Source organism: Peromyscus eremicus, chromosome 12 (assembly GCF_949786415.1).
Source record: "Peromyscus eremicus chromosome 12, PerEre_H2_v1, whole genome shotgun sequence".
NCBI classification, from domain to species: domain Eukaryota; kingdom Metazoa; phylum Chordata; class Mammalia; order Rodentia; family Cricetidae; genus Peromyscus; species Peromyscus eremicus.
The window spans coordinates 76,683,942-76,701,300 of NC_081428.1; the positions used below are offsets into that span (position 1 = coordinate 76,683,942).

The window sequence follows — 17,359 nt, forward strand, 5'->3', positions numbered from 1 at the left end:
GTGTGTGTTTGTTTCTTTTTGATCTTTAGCTTTCACATGTGCTGTTAAGTCGCTAGTGTGAGATTTCTCCAAAGTCTTTATGCAGGTACTTAGTGCTATGAATTTCTTCTTAGCACTGCTTTCATTGTGTTCCATAAGTTTGGATGTGTTGTGTATTCATTTTCTTTTTTTCTTTTTTTTTTTTTTTATCAAGACAGGGTTTCTCTGTGTAGCTTTGCGCCTTTCCTGGAACTCACTCTGTAGCCCAGGCTGGCCTTGAACTCACAGAGATCTGCCTGCCTCTGCCTCTCAAGTGCTGGGATTAAAGGCGTGAGCCACCACCTCCACCACCTGGCCATATATTCATTGGGCCCCCGAGAGTGTATTCATTTTCATTGACTTCTAGGAAGTCTTTAATTTTTTTCTTTCTTGCTTGACCCAGTTCAGAGTTGTTCAGTTTCCATGAGTTTGTAGGCTTCTGTTGTTTGTGCTGTTGTTGAACTTCAACTTTATCCTGTGGTGATCCAATAAAATACAGAGGGTTATTCCAGTTTTTTGTTTTTGTTTTTTTTTTTTTTTGTATCTGTTGAGATTTGCTTTGTGACCAAGTAAGTGGTCAATATTAGAGAAGGTTCCATGGGGTGCTGAGAAGAAGGTATATTCTCTTGTGTTTGGGTAGAATGTTCTGTAGATGTCTGTTAGGTCTATTTGACTCATAACATTATTAGTTCTCTTATTTCTCTGTTAAGTTTCTGTCTGAAAGACCTGTCCATTGGTGAATGGGATGTTGAAGTCTCCCACTATTAATGTGTGGGGTTTTATGTGTGATTTAAGCTTTTGTAATGTTTCTTTTACAAACATGTGTGCCCTTGTATTGGGCATAGATGTTCAGAATTGAGACTTCATCTTGATGAATTTTCCTTTGATGAATATGAAATGTCCTTCTATATCTCTTTTGATTTATTTTAATTTGAAGTCTATTTTGTTAGATATTACAATGGCTACACCAGCTTGCTTCTTAAGTCCATTTGATTAGAAAATCTTTTTCCAACCCTTTACTCTGAGGTAATGTCTGCCTTTGAAATTGAAGTGTTTCTTGTGTGCAGCAGAAGGATGGATCCTGATTTTGTATCCATTCTGGTAGCCTGTGTCTTTATAGGCAAATTGAGATGATTGATATTGAGAGTTGTTAATGTCCAGTGACTGTTAATTCCTGTTATTTTTTGCTGGTGGTGGTGGTGGTGGTGGTAGTGGTGTGTGTGTGTGTGTGTGTGTGTGTGTGTGTGTGTGTGTGTGTATTTTCCTTCTTTGGGTTTTACTGATGTTAGACTATCTATTGCCTGTATTTTTGTGTGTGTGCAGCTAACTTGCTTGGGTTGGAACTTTCCTTCTAGTACCTTCTGTGGGGCTGGGTTTATGCATAGATATTGTTTAAATTTGGCTTTGTCATGAAATATCTTGTTTTCTCCATCTATGATGATTGAAAGTTTTGCTGAGTATAATAGTCTGGGCTGGCACCTGTGGTCTCAGTGTCTGCAAGACATGTGTCCAGGTCCTTCTGGCTTTTTGAGTCTCCATTGAGAAGTGAGGTATAATTTTGATAGGTCTACCTTTATATGTTACTTAGCCTTTTTCCTTTGCAGCTTTTTATATTCTTTCTTTGTTTTGTATGTTTAATATTTTGATTATTATGTGGCAAGGGGACTTGTTTGTTTTTGGTCCAGTCTATTTGGTGTTCTGTAAGCTTATATCTATATAATAAGCTTATACCTATAAGGCATGTCCTTCTTTAAGTTGGGAGAGTTTTCTTCTATGATTTTGTTGAATATATTTTCTGTGCCTTTGAGCTGGGATTCTTTTTCTTCTATCCCTATTATTCTTAGGTTTGATCTTTTCATGATGCTCCAGATTTCCTGGACATTTTGTGTTAGGAATCTTTTAGATTTAACATTTTCTTTGACTGATGAATCTGTTTCCTCTATGGTATCTTCAATGCCTGAGATTCTCTTTTCCATCTCTTGTATTCTGTTGGTGATGCTTGCATCTATAGTTTTTGTTTGCTTACTCAATTTTTCCATTTCCAGAATTCTCTTAGTTTGTGTTTTCTTTATTGCTTGTATTTCAATTTTCAGGTCTTTAACCGTATCCTTCACCTGTTTAATTGTTTTTTTCTTGGCATTCTCTAAGGGATTTGTTGATTTCTTCCAATTTTTTGTTTGTCTTTTCTTCATTTTTTTAAGGGAGTTTTTTATTTTCTCTTTGAGGATCTCTATCATCTTCATAAAGTTATTTTTAAGGTCGTTTTCTTGTGCTTCAGCTGTGTGGGAATGTTCCAGTCTTGCTGTTGTAAGATCACTAGGTTCTGATGGTGACATACTGCCCTTTCTACTGAATGTGCTCTTACACTGGTGTCTAGGCATCTAGATTTGGGATGATTGTAGGTCTAGGTGTTGATTTCTGTGTTTGTCTTTATTAGAAAGGTGTTTTGTTCCTCTGTTTTCTGTTTCCTCTGTTGTCTTCTGGCCTAAGTGACGAACAGTTCTGGTGACTGGCAAGTCTTCAGGTTCAGTAGGGTGACTCCACTGGTGTTTGTGGGGTCTTGGGTGCCTAGATCCAGCCTGGGCTACAGTAAAGCCAAAGTTGTAGACCAGAATATGAAGCCCAGTGAAGTGGGTGCTGTTCTTCTGATTGGTGTGGGCTGTATATGGGCCTATGGAGTCTACTGAAGTTGTGGGGAAGGGCTGGTGGGGATTTCACCAGAGCAGTAGAATTCCACAAGAGTTGGGGGCAGAGCCCAGCAGCCTTGCTAGAGCTAAAATGGGAAGGGGAGGGGCATGGGATGTGCCCTGGGGCCTGGAGATTGGGGCAGCTCAGCTGGGAGACCAGACCAGGTCTTCAGACTGGTGTAGGCTATACCTGTGCCATGAAGTCTGCAGAAGTTGTGGGACAGGGCTGGCCACTGGTAGGATGATAAAGTGGGTGGGGTTGACAGACGTGGGTCTTGGGGGAACGTAATCCAGTGGGTGGTGTTGATACAGCTTGAAGCCAGGTAACTCACTTATTGGTGGCGACTGCCCTGATTTTTTTTTTAATCTGTCAACCTTAAAATGTTAGTGTTTTTTTTATGCAAAAACTATATCAAAATTAAAACAAAACATTAAAAGTATAAAATAAACACCTTTTTAGCTCAAGGAAGCTGAGCCCAGAGGTAGTTGATAGGGTGGTTGGCAGAGAGGGAACAGAGATAGCTTTAAGTCTCTCTAAGCAAAGCTACCAACCAGCTCAGTTTTAGCTTTATTTTTTTGTATTTGGGCTATTTCATTCTCCTCCCTATCACAGAGCCAGAGGGCCTGTCTAACCCAGGAGAGAGGTTTAAAGAAAACAACCTTGCTTCAGTCTGAAATGGGAGGGCTAAATCTGTATTCCAGAATCGGCTTTTTGGCTTAAACAGCACAGGACAGTTTGACCACAGCAGCTCCTTTGTTTTGATAGAGTGGAGGCTCCTTAGCCCTCACAGCACCCACGAGAGAATTTTAGGAACTGGAAGTCTGAGCTAGCGAAACCTGATGTGCAGAAGGAAGAGGGGGATAGGAATAGAAGCAGAAGAGACCTGTTGTCTTTGTGTCTGCTCCCGCCCACCCCATCTGTTCCACTGCCTACATTCCCGCTGTGGTTCCCCTTCCCTGAGGAGCAGCCACCAGCCAGCTCCACCCTCCTCTGCTGGACCCTGTCCGGAAAGGCACCGCTGTAGTAAGGGCATTTGGCTCTACTAAATGAGTAGAAACCATTTGTAGATATCAACCCTATCAACCATTTTGTAACTATCATCAAAAGAATTTTCTTTTCTCGTTTTAAAATTTTAAAGTTGTTGCCACTTCCTTTAGGACCTTTTATCTCTATTTTTTTGTTTTATGGAGGGTTGTTTTGTTTTGTTTCATGGCTACAGGAAACTGGATCTAGGACTTCATAAATGCTAGGCAGGGGCCCCACTTAGTGCCCTCTAATGGTTTATTGCCCACTTGCAGTTCTTTTTGAAAACTGTTCAGATCATTGGCTTGTTTATTGATGGGCAGCTTTGTTTCTTTTGTTTTTAACTTCAGAAGTCCTTAGTATGTTCTAGAATTAAGCCCTTGTTTGAGGTGCCCCTGGACATTTTTTTTTTCATTCTGTCTGTTTATTGTTTCTAGCCTTGGTTATATTTTTGGATAGCTGAGTGAGATGGGAAATATTTTTGATATGCAGGGGCAGTACTGTGCATCAGGGTTCCATGCACTTCCTGTCAGCAAAGGTATCAACTGTCAGAAACTCCTGATAAGTCCTATTTCCAACAAGCAGTGTCTGGACAATAAAGACGACCAGATAACAGCTCTGCTGGGAGACTGGCAGCAGAGCCCTGCGTTACCATCCGGACCAGAATAAACACTTCAGGTTACACAGAGCTAAATCCCCTCTGCAAACTATGCAGGAAATCCAGCTAGTGAACAAGACTGACCTTTGACTTGTCAGGGCAATTTTAAAGGTTCATTTCTCTAATCCAGAGGCTGGAAAATATCAGAAGCTTTGAAACATAAAGAACATTTTCTTGTTGTTGGGGACATCTGATATTTGCTAAACAAAGAGCAGGAGGAATGAATATTGGATGAGGTTTTCTCTCTCCTGCACCACTCTGCATAGAATAAAAAAATAGTTCTCGTATAGAACTGGAGAGATGGCTCAGCAGTTAACAGCTCTCGGGGGATCTGATTCCCTCTTCTGACCCCCATAGACACTGTGTGGACATGGTTCACAGACCCATACAATAAGAATAAAATGGAAAAAAATGCCCTCCTGTCCTACATGACCACCTATTTGTTGTCAGAAGCAAAAGTAACTTAAACTCTTTTTGGCGGCTTCTTCATGTGAGAAATTGGGAGACTGAAAAAGACGTGTTTTCAGTTCCTGTGAAGCTTGTTATGATTGTTCCCAGGCCGACTCTACCTGGTGTCCACTCTGCACAGGAGAGACACTGCCAGACTTTCTCATTGCTTCCAAAGTCTATGTTCTTTCTCAACAGATGAACAGAGGGTTAAAAAAAAAAAAAAAAAAACAATTAAGGCTAAAGGAGACAGGAGCTCCTCCTAAGCCCAGGGGATCTCCAAGGACCAGACCCTCATCTGGCCTTGACAGTGGAAAAGAAAAATGGTAAACTTTGGCTACCTTCGTGGTCTGAGACACCCAACAGGAGTGTATAATGAAGGATTAAAATGATCAGCATGCTTCTTAACAGACTACAGGGTTCGTAGTGGCCCCAAGCAGACAGAGATAGATGGTGCCAGTTTAAATGACCATTTCTTAAGAGATTTTGTTTCCACTTAATAAACTCATTTGTTATCTTTTAAAAAATGTGTTTATTACTAGGAGGGATATGTGTGTGAAGGTCAGAGGAAAAGTTGGCCAGTCAGTCTCTCCACTGTGTGTGTACTGAAAGGGGAAATCAGTAGCCATCTTGAGAGACGCTTCCCCCTCCCCTCTTCCAAAGGTATTTGCTGACCAGCAGTTTTAGAAGTGACTAGAAGTTGAACTTATAAGGCTGGGACAATAAATCTATGTATCCTGGACTTGGCAGAACAAGATATGGGGAGTAATGGACTCAACTGACCAGAAGTTGACCTCAGAGAAGAGTAGGACTGGAACAATAAATCTGAATGTTTATATCCCGGGTTCAACAAAAGCAGGACACAGGGAGTAAAAATTTATGTCTCTGTAGATACCCTGCATCCTGTTAGCCATCAGTTTCTCATGCTTATAGTTCAGCCAGAACTTCAAAGAACTGCCTCACCCCTAGCCCCCTGGTCTAATCCCAAGCTGCATGTAAACCTTTCCTATATAAACACCTTAAAGTGAGTGCTCAGGGCCGTTCTCCTCTACCCACTGTGTCGGATATTGGATGGCAGACTAAGCTTGCTTTTTTTGTTATTAAAAACCTCTGTGTGAGCCGGGCGGTGGTGGCGCACGCCTTTAATCCCAGCACTCGGGAGGCAGAGCCAGGCGGATCTCTGTGAGTTCGAGGCCAGCCTGGGCTACCAAGTGAGTTCCAGGAAAGGCGCAAAGCTACACAGAGAAACCCTGTCTCGAAAAACCAAAAAAAAAAACAAAACAACAAAAAAAAAACCCTCTGTGTGTTTACATCAAATGTTGGCTCTGTGGTGGTCTTGCTTGGGGGTCTTGCAACCTGGGCACAACATGTACCAGTTATCAAAGTCAGATCTCAGGCTTGGCAGCAAGCTCCTTTACCTCTAAGCTGTCTCACTGGCCTTCATTATCTTGTCTTGTAATTGACTAAGTTACGGGGATTTTCACATGCAACAAAAATTAACGTAAAGAAATTGTTGAGGATTTTGTTAATGTCCAGTTTTTCGTTGTGTCGATTGAGCAGCCGTTGACTTGTTAGCACTGCCTTCTCTGCACTGCCAGGCTGAGTGGTGACAGTGCCGTTCGGGTGGTTAAGAGCAGCCAAGCATTGTTGGTTTCACAGAGATCAGCAACTGCAATGTGCCTCACACCCCCACCCACCCCACCCCACCCCACCCCAACCCCCATTCCCTTTAGCTCTCGTTGTAATGCTGGGCACATTTGTTCCTTTGAAGGCATTGTTTGGGGATACAAAAGTATTTTGAAATCAGTTAATGCAATTATATTTTTAAATAAGACCCCAGAAGTTCTCGAACTATTAGTCTTATGGTAACACTGAAACATTATGAAGAAGAACTCCTGAATGTATTTTTGATATTTCTACTTGCCCATAAACAGGCATGACATAGTTTACAATCTTTTTTTTCAATTAAAGTTGGCAAAAGGAATAGGAGGCAGTTCTCAAATTCCAAACTCTAAATTTTTTTACTATTCTTTTTATTTTATGTATATGCCTGAGTTTATGTGTACCATGTGCGTGCAGGAGCCTACAGAACCCAGAGTGCATCAGAGCCCCTGGAACTGATATGGGTGCAGGGAACTGAACCTGGGGGCTCCTAGCTGCTGCAGCATCCCTGCAGCCCCTTTTCTTGTTGACAGACGTGTCAGCATTTTTTCAGGGGAAATTTTTTTTTGAGTGGCTAATGATTAAAAGAAAACCTTAATGCAAAGGAATATAGAAATAAAAATACCAGAATATATTTTGTATATTATTAAAAGGACCAGCCTTAATAATATACTTCCCAGGCACTATGATCGACAAGAATTATTTTCGGGAAAAGAATCTAAGTACAACAAGCTCTTTATCCGTCTACTTTATTCCTCTGGGATAAAATCCTATATACACAGCTTCAGTTCTGTTCTGGTGCCTAGCTCCTTTCTTGCCTGATTTCTCTCTATATTTATATCTACTGCTCCCTCTAAGTTCTATCTTGATTCTCTCGTCTTAATTCTGCTTCATCTAGGTCCTTTTCATCTCGTTCTTACCCAGCTAGTACTTACTCATCTGACACTTCCTCATCTTCCATCTCGTCCACACGTTCTCTCAGGTCAAAATCCTCCTTATCCCTCTCTGTTCTCCGTCTCTCCATTCCCCCCAAGTCTCTCAGGGGTCCAGTTATAAACCCAAGCAATAGCAATCACCTGGCTGAGCAAGGTCACCAGACTTGAATTCTTACAGGGTCATAAAGGTAGGTAAGAATTTTCCTCAGGCAGTGACCACCAGGCTTTCTTTTACAACCTAAAATAGGAGTGGTAAAAGAGGAGGTCAGCTAAGTGCTAATGACCGGTTAGTACATCAAAAAGGGGATCTATCTATGTGCTCAGTCTACATTCGGAGAAGTGGTTAGGTAAGAAGTCAGGGGTCTGTTAGTAAGGTTGTACAAGAAAGGAGGGTCTCACACTAAATTGCACAAGAAATAAAGCTATCCCTGACCTAGGAGACAAGTGTTGTTTCCTTTGGCCTTGGATGCTTGAGAGGTATTTTAGATAAATACACTGCTAGGAATTCTTGGAAGCACACAAGAAAATCATTTTAGGAACCAGCTAATATACATACAAAGCTAAAATATCAGCAAGACTTCTTAAGCCATGGCTTGACACCGTTGGAGAAGTCCTTGACTTTTTCAAGTAGTAGCTTTTGTGATAGTAGCTGAATTCCATTACGTTTTCCTGCTGTTAGCAGCAAATATAGGTATGACCTGAATCTGCCGTGTGATCACCAAATACTTCGCTTTACCATATTTGATGAGCTGCATTTCTCTATAAGGAAGCAGCCTCTGCCTGTGCTCATGACTTAGCAAAATTAGAAGGCTAAGCACAAAGATGTTTATAGGTCAGGCGTCACAGACCCTGGAAAGTGTGCAAAGGAGAGGACCGTCATGTTTAAGAGTCAATTTTTAATATTTGTCAATAACAGTTTGTATAAAAACCTTCAAGACTCAAGCAACAGAGTCCAACACATTTTTACAGATGAAGAAAATGAGACCCAGGACAACTTCAGGTTACTTATAGTTAAGACATGGAGCAAATTGGGACTTGGACACAGCATATTGTTTATGTCTAGTGTGTTGTGTTCCTTTAGTTACAATCAGTTACCTCATATCTGCCTCTCAAAAATATGGGTAAGATTTAATAAATCATATTTGGGACTTGATAACATGGAATGCAGCAGGTAGAAAACTTACTGATGTGATTGTGTGCTTATGGTTTCAGGTTTGACATTAGGCAGCTGACGATTTACTGTACTAATGACAAGCTCTCAAATTTTTGCTTGTTTGCCAGTTTCCAAACAGCTGGAAGAAGCCTTAAACGAAGCTTTGAAACTCAGGCCTGTTGGGTTCATAGCACAGGCCTTGTACAGGCCTTTGGGGCGCATAGCACACGTCTCACACAGGCCTTTGTGGGATAGATAAAATAATTCTTACAGTTTCTTGTTGTTCTTGAAAGAAACATGAGCTCAGCTGGCCCTGATGGGAGGAAGACAATGAGAAGATGTGACGGGCTCATTGACTCATTGGTCCATTATGTCAGAGGAACTATTGCAGACTACCAGCCAGATGATAAGGTAACAAGAATTAAACATCCTCACACCAGATTACCCATTATGACTTACTGAGATGCTTCAAACTTAAAATAAACTGGATGTAGTTTTGTGCCTTGACTTACTTTCCAAGCCCAAGGTTTTCATTACATGCTTAAATTTCTGTCTCTAGCCTTAGGCTCAGAGTTTTTCCAGACCTAGATTTCCAACACACTTTTTAACAACTCAGTGTGGATTCTCATCAGGAACACAAACACTACACGTTTAACAATAAATGCTTAAATTCCTTTCTTCCACCGGGCAGTGGTGGCGCACGCCTTTAATCCCAGCACTCGGGAGGCAGAGGCAGGCGGATCTTTGTGAGTTCAAGGCCAGGTTGGGCTACAGAGTGAGTTCCAGGACAGGTTCCAAAGCTACACAGAGAAACCCTGTCTCGAAAAACAAAATAACAAAAACAAAAACAAAAAAATTTCTTCCATCCCCACAATGTTGTGCATTTTCTTTCTAATCTTTCTAAAAATCAGCATATCAGTGGCTAGAGATTGTAGGTTGGTGGTGAAATTAGCCTGACATGTATAACACCTTAGACAAAATGAATGGACAGATGAATTCTCACCATCTACCAAAAGAAGACTGAAGTATGAATGACTTTGGGCTGTTCCTCTTCCTTACACCCTGTATGCACAAGCAGTACACCGTATGCTGCTTCTCCAGTGCTATATCTGCCCTTCCTTTTGTGTGTCCTTTACGCTGGTTATTATAGTAGCCTCCTAATTGATCGCAGTGTCCCATCCTATTTTCCATATTAGTGTGGCTACTAATGTATGTATAGGATGTTTGAAGTTGTTCTGGACATACGTTTTTTAGAAATACTCTAAGGTGTTAGAACATTTGTCCCCTGTGCAAGAGGCCCTGGATTCAGTCTCCAGATATGTTAAAAAGGGTTGGGGGAGGTTACCCATTATTTTGAGAAACTTGGATTCTGTGTTTTAGCATAGTACTCATGACCATTTATTCATGGTCTAACATTAGTCATTCCAGCTATCCTCAGTAACTCCTGCATATCGTATTGTTCAAGCATACTAAATTGAATGCAATAAGCCTTTTAAGAGCTGAAGCCTAAATAACCTGTGATAAGTCATGTGAAAGGAATGTCAATATGAATATGAACAGTATTCATGTTCTTTCCACAGGCCACAGAGAACTGTGTATGCATTCTTCATAACCTCTCCTACCAGCTGGAGGCAGAGCTCCCAGAGAAGTATTCCCAGAGTATCTACATGCAAAACCGGAATATCCAGACTAACAGTAACAAAAGTGTTGGGTGTTTTGGCAGTCGAAGTAGGAAAGTAAAAGAGGTATGTCAGGATATCTTTGAGAGACAGATGGGGAGGAAGGGGGAGTGGGGGTCAGGAGACTCTTACTCCTGAGTATATGTCACCTCCTATTTCTAATTTAGTTCTCACATCAGTCCTCCCAGGAGGCTCCAGCAGTAAGGAGACGGGTACAGAAAAGCTCGTTAGTTTTCCTACATCAACTCAGTGACTGGGTGAAGAGGATAAAATTCAGTCCCCACTAATCTGGCTCCACATTTGTACAGTTAGTGAGTAAACCATGCTGCCCTGTGTCCTTTGTGAGCCATGATACAATCATTGTTTAAGCATTACCAGAAGCCCTGGTGTTTCATTTCGTATCCTAAAAATAAACTATGAACACATTCAAAGCAAATTTCCCAGAAAAGATAACATATCTCTTTCAGTACTGACATAAAAGTGAAAAGAACGTGAACTACTATATTCTTAGTGTTATGGTTTTCTTGAATTTGGAAAATGGCTGGTAAATTTAGGCCCTTGATACCATCCCAAACAATTCTATAAGCTTTTGAGGGAACAGACCTGTTTCCTTATCTTCAAAGTGATAGTGACCATTTAGAATCTAGGTTAAATGCAACTGGAAATCTTTTTCGAAGGACCTGTATTTAATCCTTTGACTATGAAGTGTAAACTTGGGGAGTGTGAGAGTTTCTTAGAAAGAAGTAATTGTTGTGAGCTAAAAGTTAAGTAATTGAAAATCATATATACTGGTTTTCTGATTTGCTAGTCTTTCTAGACAATATTTCTGGTCTGTTGGTATGGCTGCAGAGTTGCAGACATCATTTGAAGTACATTTGCTCTGTGTGCTTAGCAATACCAAGACATACCGATGCCAGAGGAGAAGAGTAGCCCCCGGGGCATGGAGTGGCTGTGGCATTCCATTGTGATAAGGATGTATTTGTCCTTAATTGCCAAGAGTGCCCGAAACTATACCCAAGAGGCGTCATTAGGAGCTCTCCAGAATCTCACAGCAGGAGGTGGCCCGGTAAGTCTTGTGCCAGCTTTTCTACTTCTTAAAATGAGGGCATTGTAGACATATCCACCTTAGGCGCAGAGGTGAAGCAATCAGGTAGGAGCAAAGATTTCCTCCTTCCAGCCATGACAGTTCTCAGAAACGACCAGGGTTTCAGCCTTCCACTACCTTGAGCCTCAGTTTCTGTAAAGCTGCATCAGACTACAATTACAAAAACAACATATTGGCTTTTATATTGCTTAGTTCTTCTTCCATTACAGTCCTCAGAATCCTGCCTCAAGCTAGTCAAGAAAAATACAGAGGGAAAGGAAGGAATTTCTCATATCGTGGAACTCAAAAGTTTGGGGTGGGTCTGTCTTCTTTCAAGATTAGTCTTGAATGCCTCACTCTGCCTCTAGATTCTGCTTCCTGGGTGCCCATATGGTAATGAGGATAGCTAGGAATGACCACAGACTTATATCTTAACAACCTGGTGTCCTCACAAATAGTGCTATAAAGAACTCAGCAAAGGTGTCTCACTGCCCCAATTTGTATCTCAGCTGGGCTCTGGGAGGAGACTGTGATGTTAATTGGCCTGGTCTGGGTAAAGTGCCCAGTACTTTGCACTGGCAGGGGTACTTTTGCACTTGCCTCTTGTACTACCTGTAAAGAAATGCTCCCTTGCAGAAAGTCAATGTTCACACCAAAAGAAGTCATGCATTCTTCGTAGGTAAAAACAATGATGTCTACAACAGCTTGGGATTTGAAAGGGCATCTGCACATCTGTATCTTGGGAACCCATCCACAGGGCAGAGCTCATTCTCTTTCCAGTGACTGACTTTTTATCATCAGAGTCGAAGCAGAAGGCAGAAGGTTTTTGCCTGTGCCATATATTGTGTTCCTATTATGTGTTTCTATATTGTATTTTAAATCATTATTAGAACTAAGCTTATGGTTACCTTGATCATGAAGTAATCACTCCAAAATAGTTCATTACATAGCCAGTCTTCAGTTATATATCCCCATAGATTAAAACACTCATCAAGGGAACAGAAACATTTCAGAAAATGTATTCATTCCCAATATGTGTCTTTTTTTTTTTTTTTAGATTTATTTATTTATTATGTATACAGTATTCTGCCTGCATGTGTCCCTGCAGGTCAGAAGAGGGCACCAGATCTCATTACAAGTGGTTGTGAGCCACCATGTGGTTGCTGGGAATTGAACTCAGGACCTCTGGAAGAGCAGTTGGTGCTGCTATCTCTCCAGCCCAATAAGTGTCTTAACATAGAAGCTTGTTTGTTTTAAATAAAACTGTGTAATGATAAAGCCACCTTACCAACACACTAGAGTTAAGAATACAAACCATCATTTATTTGATTTGTCATAAGCATGCTTGTGAACAAAGAAAAAGGAAGAACTCCACTGTTTCCAGAAACTCATGGTCTAACAAGGGAAATATGGACTAAAGTAATTTTACCTAGGTAACTGCAGACTAGTGGTAAAGAAGGGGAAGCATGTGAGGAAGGACAGCATGAGCCACACTAAGGTGTCTGAACATCATTCTGAAGGCAGCAGATAACCATTGCAGGTTAAATCAGATGGGATTTTGAAAGAAGCTTCTGTCCAGATCTGCCATTTGTGTTTAAAATCAGCAAGTTTTTTTTTTTTGTTGTTGTTGTTTTGGGTTTTTTTTTTTTTCCGTGTGTATTAGTGTTTTGTCTACGTGTATGTCTGTGTGAGGGTATCAGATCCCCTGGAACTGGAGTTAGAGACAGTTGTGAGCTGCCATGTGGGTGCTAGGATTGAAACTGGGTCCTCTGGAAAAGATGTCAGAGCTATATCCCTCCAGACCCTTGGTTACAAAGCCCCTCTCACACAGCTCTGGCTTTCCTGAAACTCACTATGTAGACCAGGCTGGCCTTGAACTCATGGAGATTCACCTGGATCTGCCTCCCAGCTGTTGGGATTAAAGGTGTGTGTCAACACCGCTTGGCCTAAAATCATCAAATTTATAAGCACCATTCAGGTCATGGGAGAGGTTGGATGAATGAGATTTCAGAGATGCTAATCTGAAAATGTACTATTTATTCTAGCGATGTAACAAATCTAAAAATCAGACAAGGCAAAAGCTAAATGAACCCAACATCAGTTTCTCAATTTCTAAAAACATCAGTACTCCTAGCATCCGGGGTTTCTATTACATGAGCCTGCCATAGCCCAATAGAAGGTAAACGCAACCATGTAAATCAAGCCCTAGTTATTACAGTTATACTCAGACTCTATTTCACAAATCTTCAAGCCACAGAATATTTTGAAACTCTGTTCTCCATTTCAGATGGAATCTATGGATCCACATTCTTTATAGCAACTGGATTCCACAGCCTCCATGTAATTATTGGGTCTACATTTATTATAGTGTGCCTTTGATAACTAAAATTCTACTTTCAATCCAAATACCATTTTGGCTTCGAAGCACAGCGTGATATTGACACTTCATAGATGTAGTTTGACTTTTACTATGTGTATCTATTTATTGATGAGGATCCTACTTTCTTAGTATAACCAGTACAATTGACTTCCAATAGTTAGATCTAGAATTTAACCTAGAAGAAAGTCATTAATATACTTATTGTACTTTTCATCACTATCATCCTATCACTTCTCCTGATCTCCATTGCCGTCTGACTTCCCCAACTTAACATTTATACAGAAAAAGCAAATCCATACAAATGTGGATTTGATCCTATACATTTAGCCTGTCTTTTCTTTTCTATAAAATTTTTTCTTGTAGCAATTACATTCTTTCTATTTGACTTAGAGATTACACGCCTACTCCCCCTACCCTCAGCTTTTCAAACACCCAATCTTAAAACTATAACATTCACCGCTTTTATCCTTGTATCTATCTGGGCCTCACCTACAAATGACTACAAAATAAGCCAGAATGGACCAAATAACATTGGTAATTAGTTTAACTCAAATTAATGATTTCAACACATTATTACCAAAATGACATCTGTGGCTCTCAACATCACATTCGTCTTCACTTTCTCCCTTCTAGGAACACAGATCTCACCTCATATCAACCCTGCTATGTCTTGAAGGCATAATACTTTCACTATTCATCACAGCTACAATTACATTCCTCAACTCCCACTCAATAATAATATTCCCAACCGCCATCGTAATTTTAGTCTTCGAGGCATTCGAAGCAGCTGTAGGACTAGCCCTTCTAGTTAAAGTATCTAGCACATACGACACAGATTACATAAAAAGTCTCAACCTGCTACAACGCTAGAAATTATTTTTCCCTCACACTTCTCCCCTTGATCTGACTCTCAAGTATAAAAATATGTGAATTAGGGCTGGAGAGACGGCTCAGAGGTTAAGAGCACTGACTGCTCTTCCAGAGGTCCCGAGTTCAATTCCCAGCAACCATATGGTGGCTTACAACCATCTGTAATGAGATCTGGTGCCCTCTTCAGGTATGCAGACATACATACAAACAGAACACTGTATACATAATAAATAAATCTTTAAAATATGTATATATATGAATTAACATAACCTCCCACAGCTTCCTGATTAATTAATTACTCTAACTATACTATGACAAAACAACATAAACAGCCTAAACTTCTCACTTATTTTCTTGGAATGACAACATTGTTAAGGGTAGACGGACAGCGTCTGTGTGATAGCTCAGGCAGCTCTACCTTAGGACAGATGCTAACAGGAGACAGTTGGTGATGTGAGGGTTAGGGACTCAAGGGTGGGATAAAGGGATTAAACATGGAGATAAATGGGCAGAGAACAAGAACAAAAAGCTATTCAGAGCTCTACGCCACATAGGACGATGTTTTTCTGGCTCTGTGTGACAGTGAGACTAAGCAGTTGATATATGGAAAGAATTGAAGCTGGAAGCCTAGGAGTGTGAAGTGGTTAGTTTGCTCAGCTGCATGCACAGGAAGGAGAAGACTGGCTGACAGCCACTCTTCTAGCCTTCAGATGAAATGTACATTTAGATGGCATATGGGGAGAGAGGAGTGCCCATCCTTCCTCTTGACCCAAGGTCTGAGATTGTACATAATAAACAGCTTCCTCTCTGGGTAGCTCTGGAGAAGGAAACTTCTTAGAGGATGACAGGTGGAGGAAGACAAATAGTTATTACAAAATAACAACTATTTAAAGTACTAATAATTCACTTCCTTGAGCCATGGAAACTTTGACACTCTAGTAAAGTGATGTATAATTTCCCAAAGAATATTGATTATAAACACAAAAATAGTTTTAGAGATCCTACATATTCCACCATCTGTGCTCAGCTTTCCATTAAGAATGTCAATTCTAGAAAATAGAATTGAGAAAATGAAGACTACAGATGGTGGTAGGAGTCAGTGTTTATATGAGACAAAAAAAGATAAGCATCCTAAAGAATGGTTAAGAATCACAAGAATTACTGTCATGGTAGCCTCATATTAACTTCAAACGGAATTTTAATATGAAGTTACAGACACAAGCTAAGGCTACAGCACTGAGATCTCTTGATGCTAGAAAGAGCCAGGTCAGCATTTAGATCCTGAGTAAGATATTCCTAGACCTGGGCCAGCGGCAGCCTCAGATGAGCAGACTGCGGTAACCATGCCAGTGCTAAGAAGGCAGAGGCAGACCGATCTTAGTTAGTGCGAGGGAAGCCTGGTCTGCAGAGCAAGTTCAGTGAAAGTAAGAGTTACACGGTAAGAAAACATGATCCAGCGAGCAGCGTGCTGACTTTCTCAAAAGCCCGATGTCCACCTGACAGCTGCACACAGGAACTCACGGAGTGTGACAGCATGCGTAAGACCTACACACGTTCAAGCCAGAAGAAGACCCCAGTGGTGGGGCTGGAGGGACACAGGTTGAGTCCCATCTCTAGCTGAAAAGCTGTTGGTATTTGATAGCTGCTGAGGAAAAGAAAGTCCATTTTCTTTAGTGCTATGATCCCTGATGAGTCGGCCATACCCCAGGGCAGACCCACATCTGATAGTGGTTGGGCAGCACCTATTAGACTTAATGAGTTTCTTTCCATCTATTTTCTTTTTCTTTTTAAAGGACAATAAGAGATAGTTTATTCTGGAGCCACTATGAGTGATCATGGCATGGGAACACAGATTTAGGTTACCCCAATTTCCATGTTCCAGTGCAGAAGCAATTTCATGAAGTTTTTATAGTTTTACAGCACAAAGAAAGTCATAAACCAAGGCAACTTTAAAATACATTGGTGGGTGCCCCAGAGAAGCAGTATATAAAGATGGAGTTTTAAAAGAAGAAGAAAACTCAAAGCTGGGTGGGTAGGGCAGAAGTGAGGGCGGATCAGGAAAGAATTAGGAGAGAAAGATAAATATAACCAAAATACATTACATGAAATCCTCCAAGAGTTAATAAAAATGCTTCTTAAAAATCCCAATTCTCTTTTTATAATGCATTGGGTTTATAGTTTAGAAATAAATAAGTTTGTTGAAATATGTTAGTTACCAAAACTTGAACCAGAAGAAACGGGAATGTTAAGTAAGCATCAGCTAATGAATGAAGAAGCCAAATGGTAACAAAGGAAACTTGTGTTTTCTCACCTCAGTGGGCAGTCTAGGAAAACTAAGATTCTGGGTCAGTGTAGCAGTGGCTAGCAGCTACCTGGCCAAATTTGACCAGACCCACAAAGATGAGCTTATACTAGATGAATAGTTCAAGAAGATAGAAAGAATGCTGTCCATTTAAGTTTGTATTACTCAAACCTTGATTTCAGAAGTTCCGTACAAGAGGATGGGGAGGTGCTCAGTGGCCACACGTACTTAGTTGCAAGCACAAGCACCTCAGTTTGACTGCCCTGCACCCACGTAAAGCCAGAATGGGCACTTTGGGTAATGAAGACGTGTAGATCCCAAGAGCTTGCTGGCCAGCCTAGCAGAAACACCACCATTCAGGTTCACTGAAACCCTGGATCAAGGGAATAAAGTAGAGGATGATAGGAAACACGTGCTGGTCTCTGTCTTCCACAAGCATATACAGGGTGGGCACACACAC

The 17,359-nt window shown here is 40.9% G+C and overlaps 1 protein-coding gene across 1 annotated transcript in view; it reads left to right on the forward strand.

Moving 5' to 3' along the window:
* Pkp2 (plakophilin 2) overlaps positions 1-17,359 on the forward strand; it is a 67,616-nt gene that overhangs the window by 43,361 nt on the left and 6,896 nt on the right. The window contains 3 exon segments of the mRNA XM_059277532.1: positions 8,878-8,995; positions 10,165-10,329; positions 11,156-11,329. Coding sequence (XP_059133515.1) covers positions 8,878-8,995; positions 10,165-10,329; positions 11,156-11,329 — 457 coding nt within the window.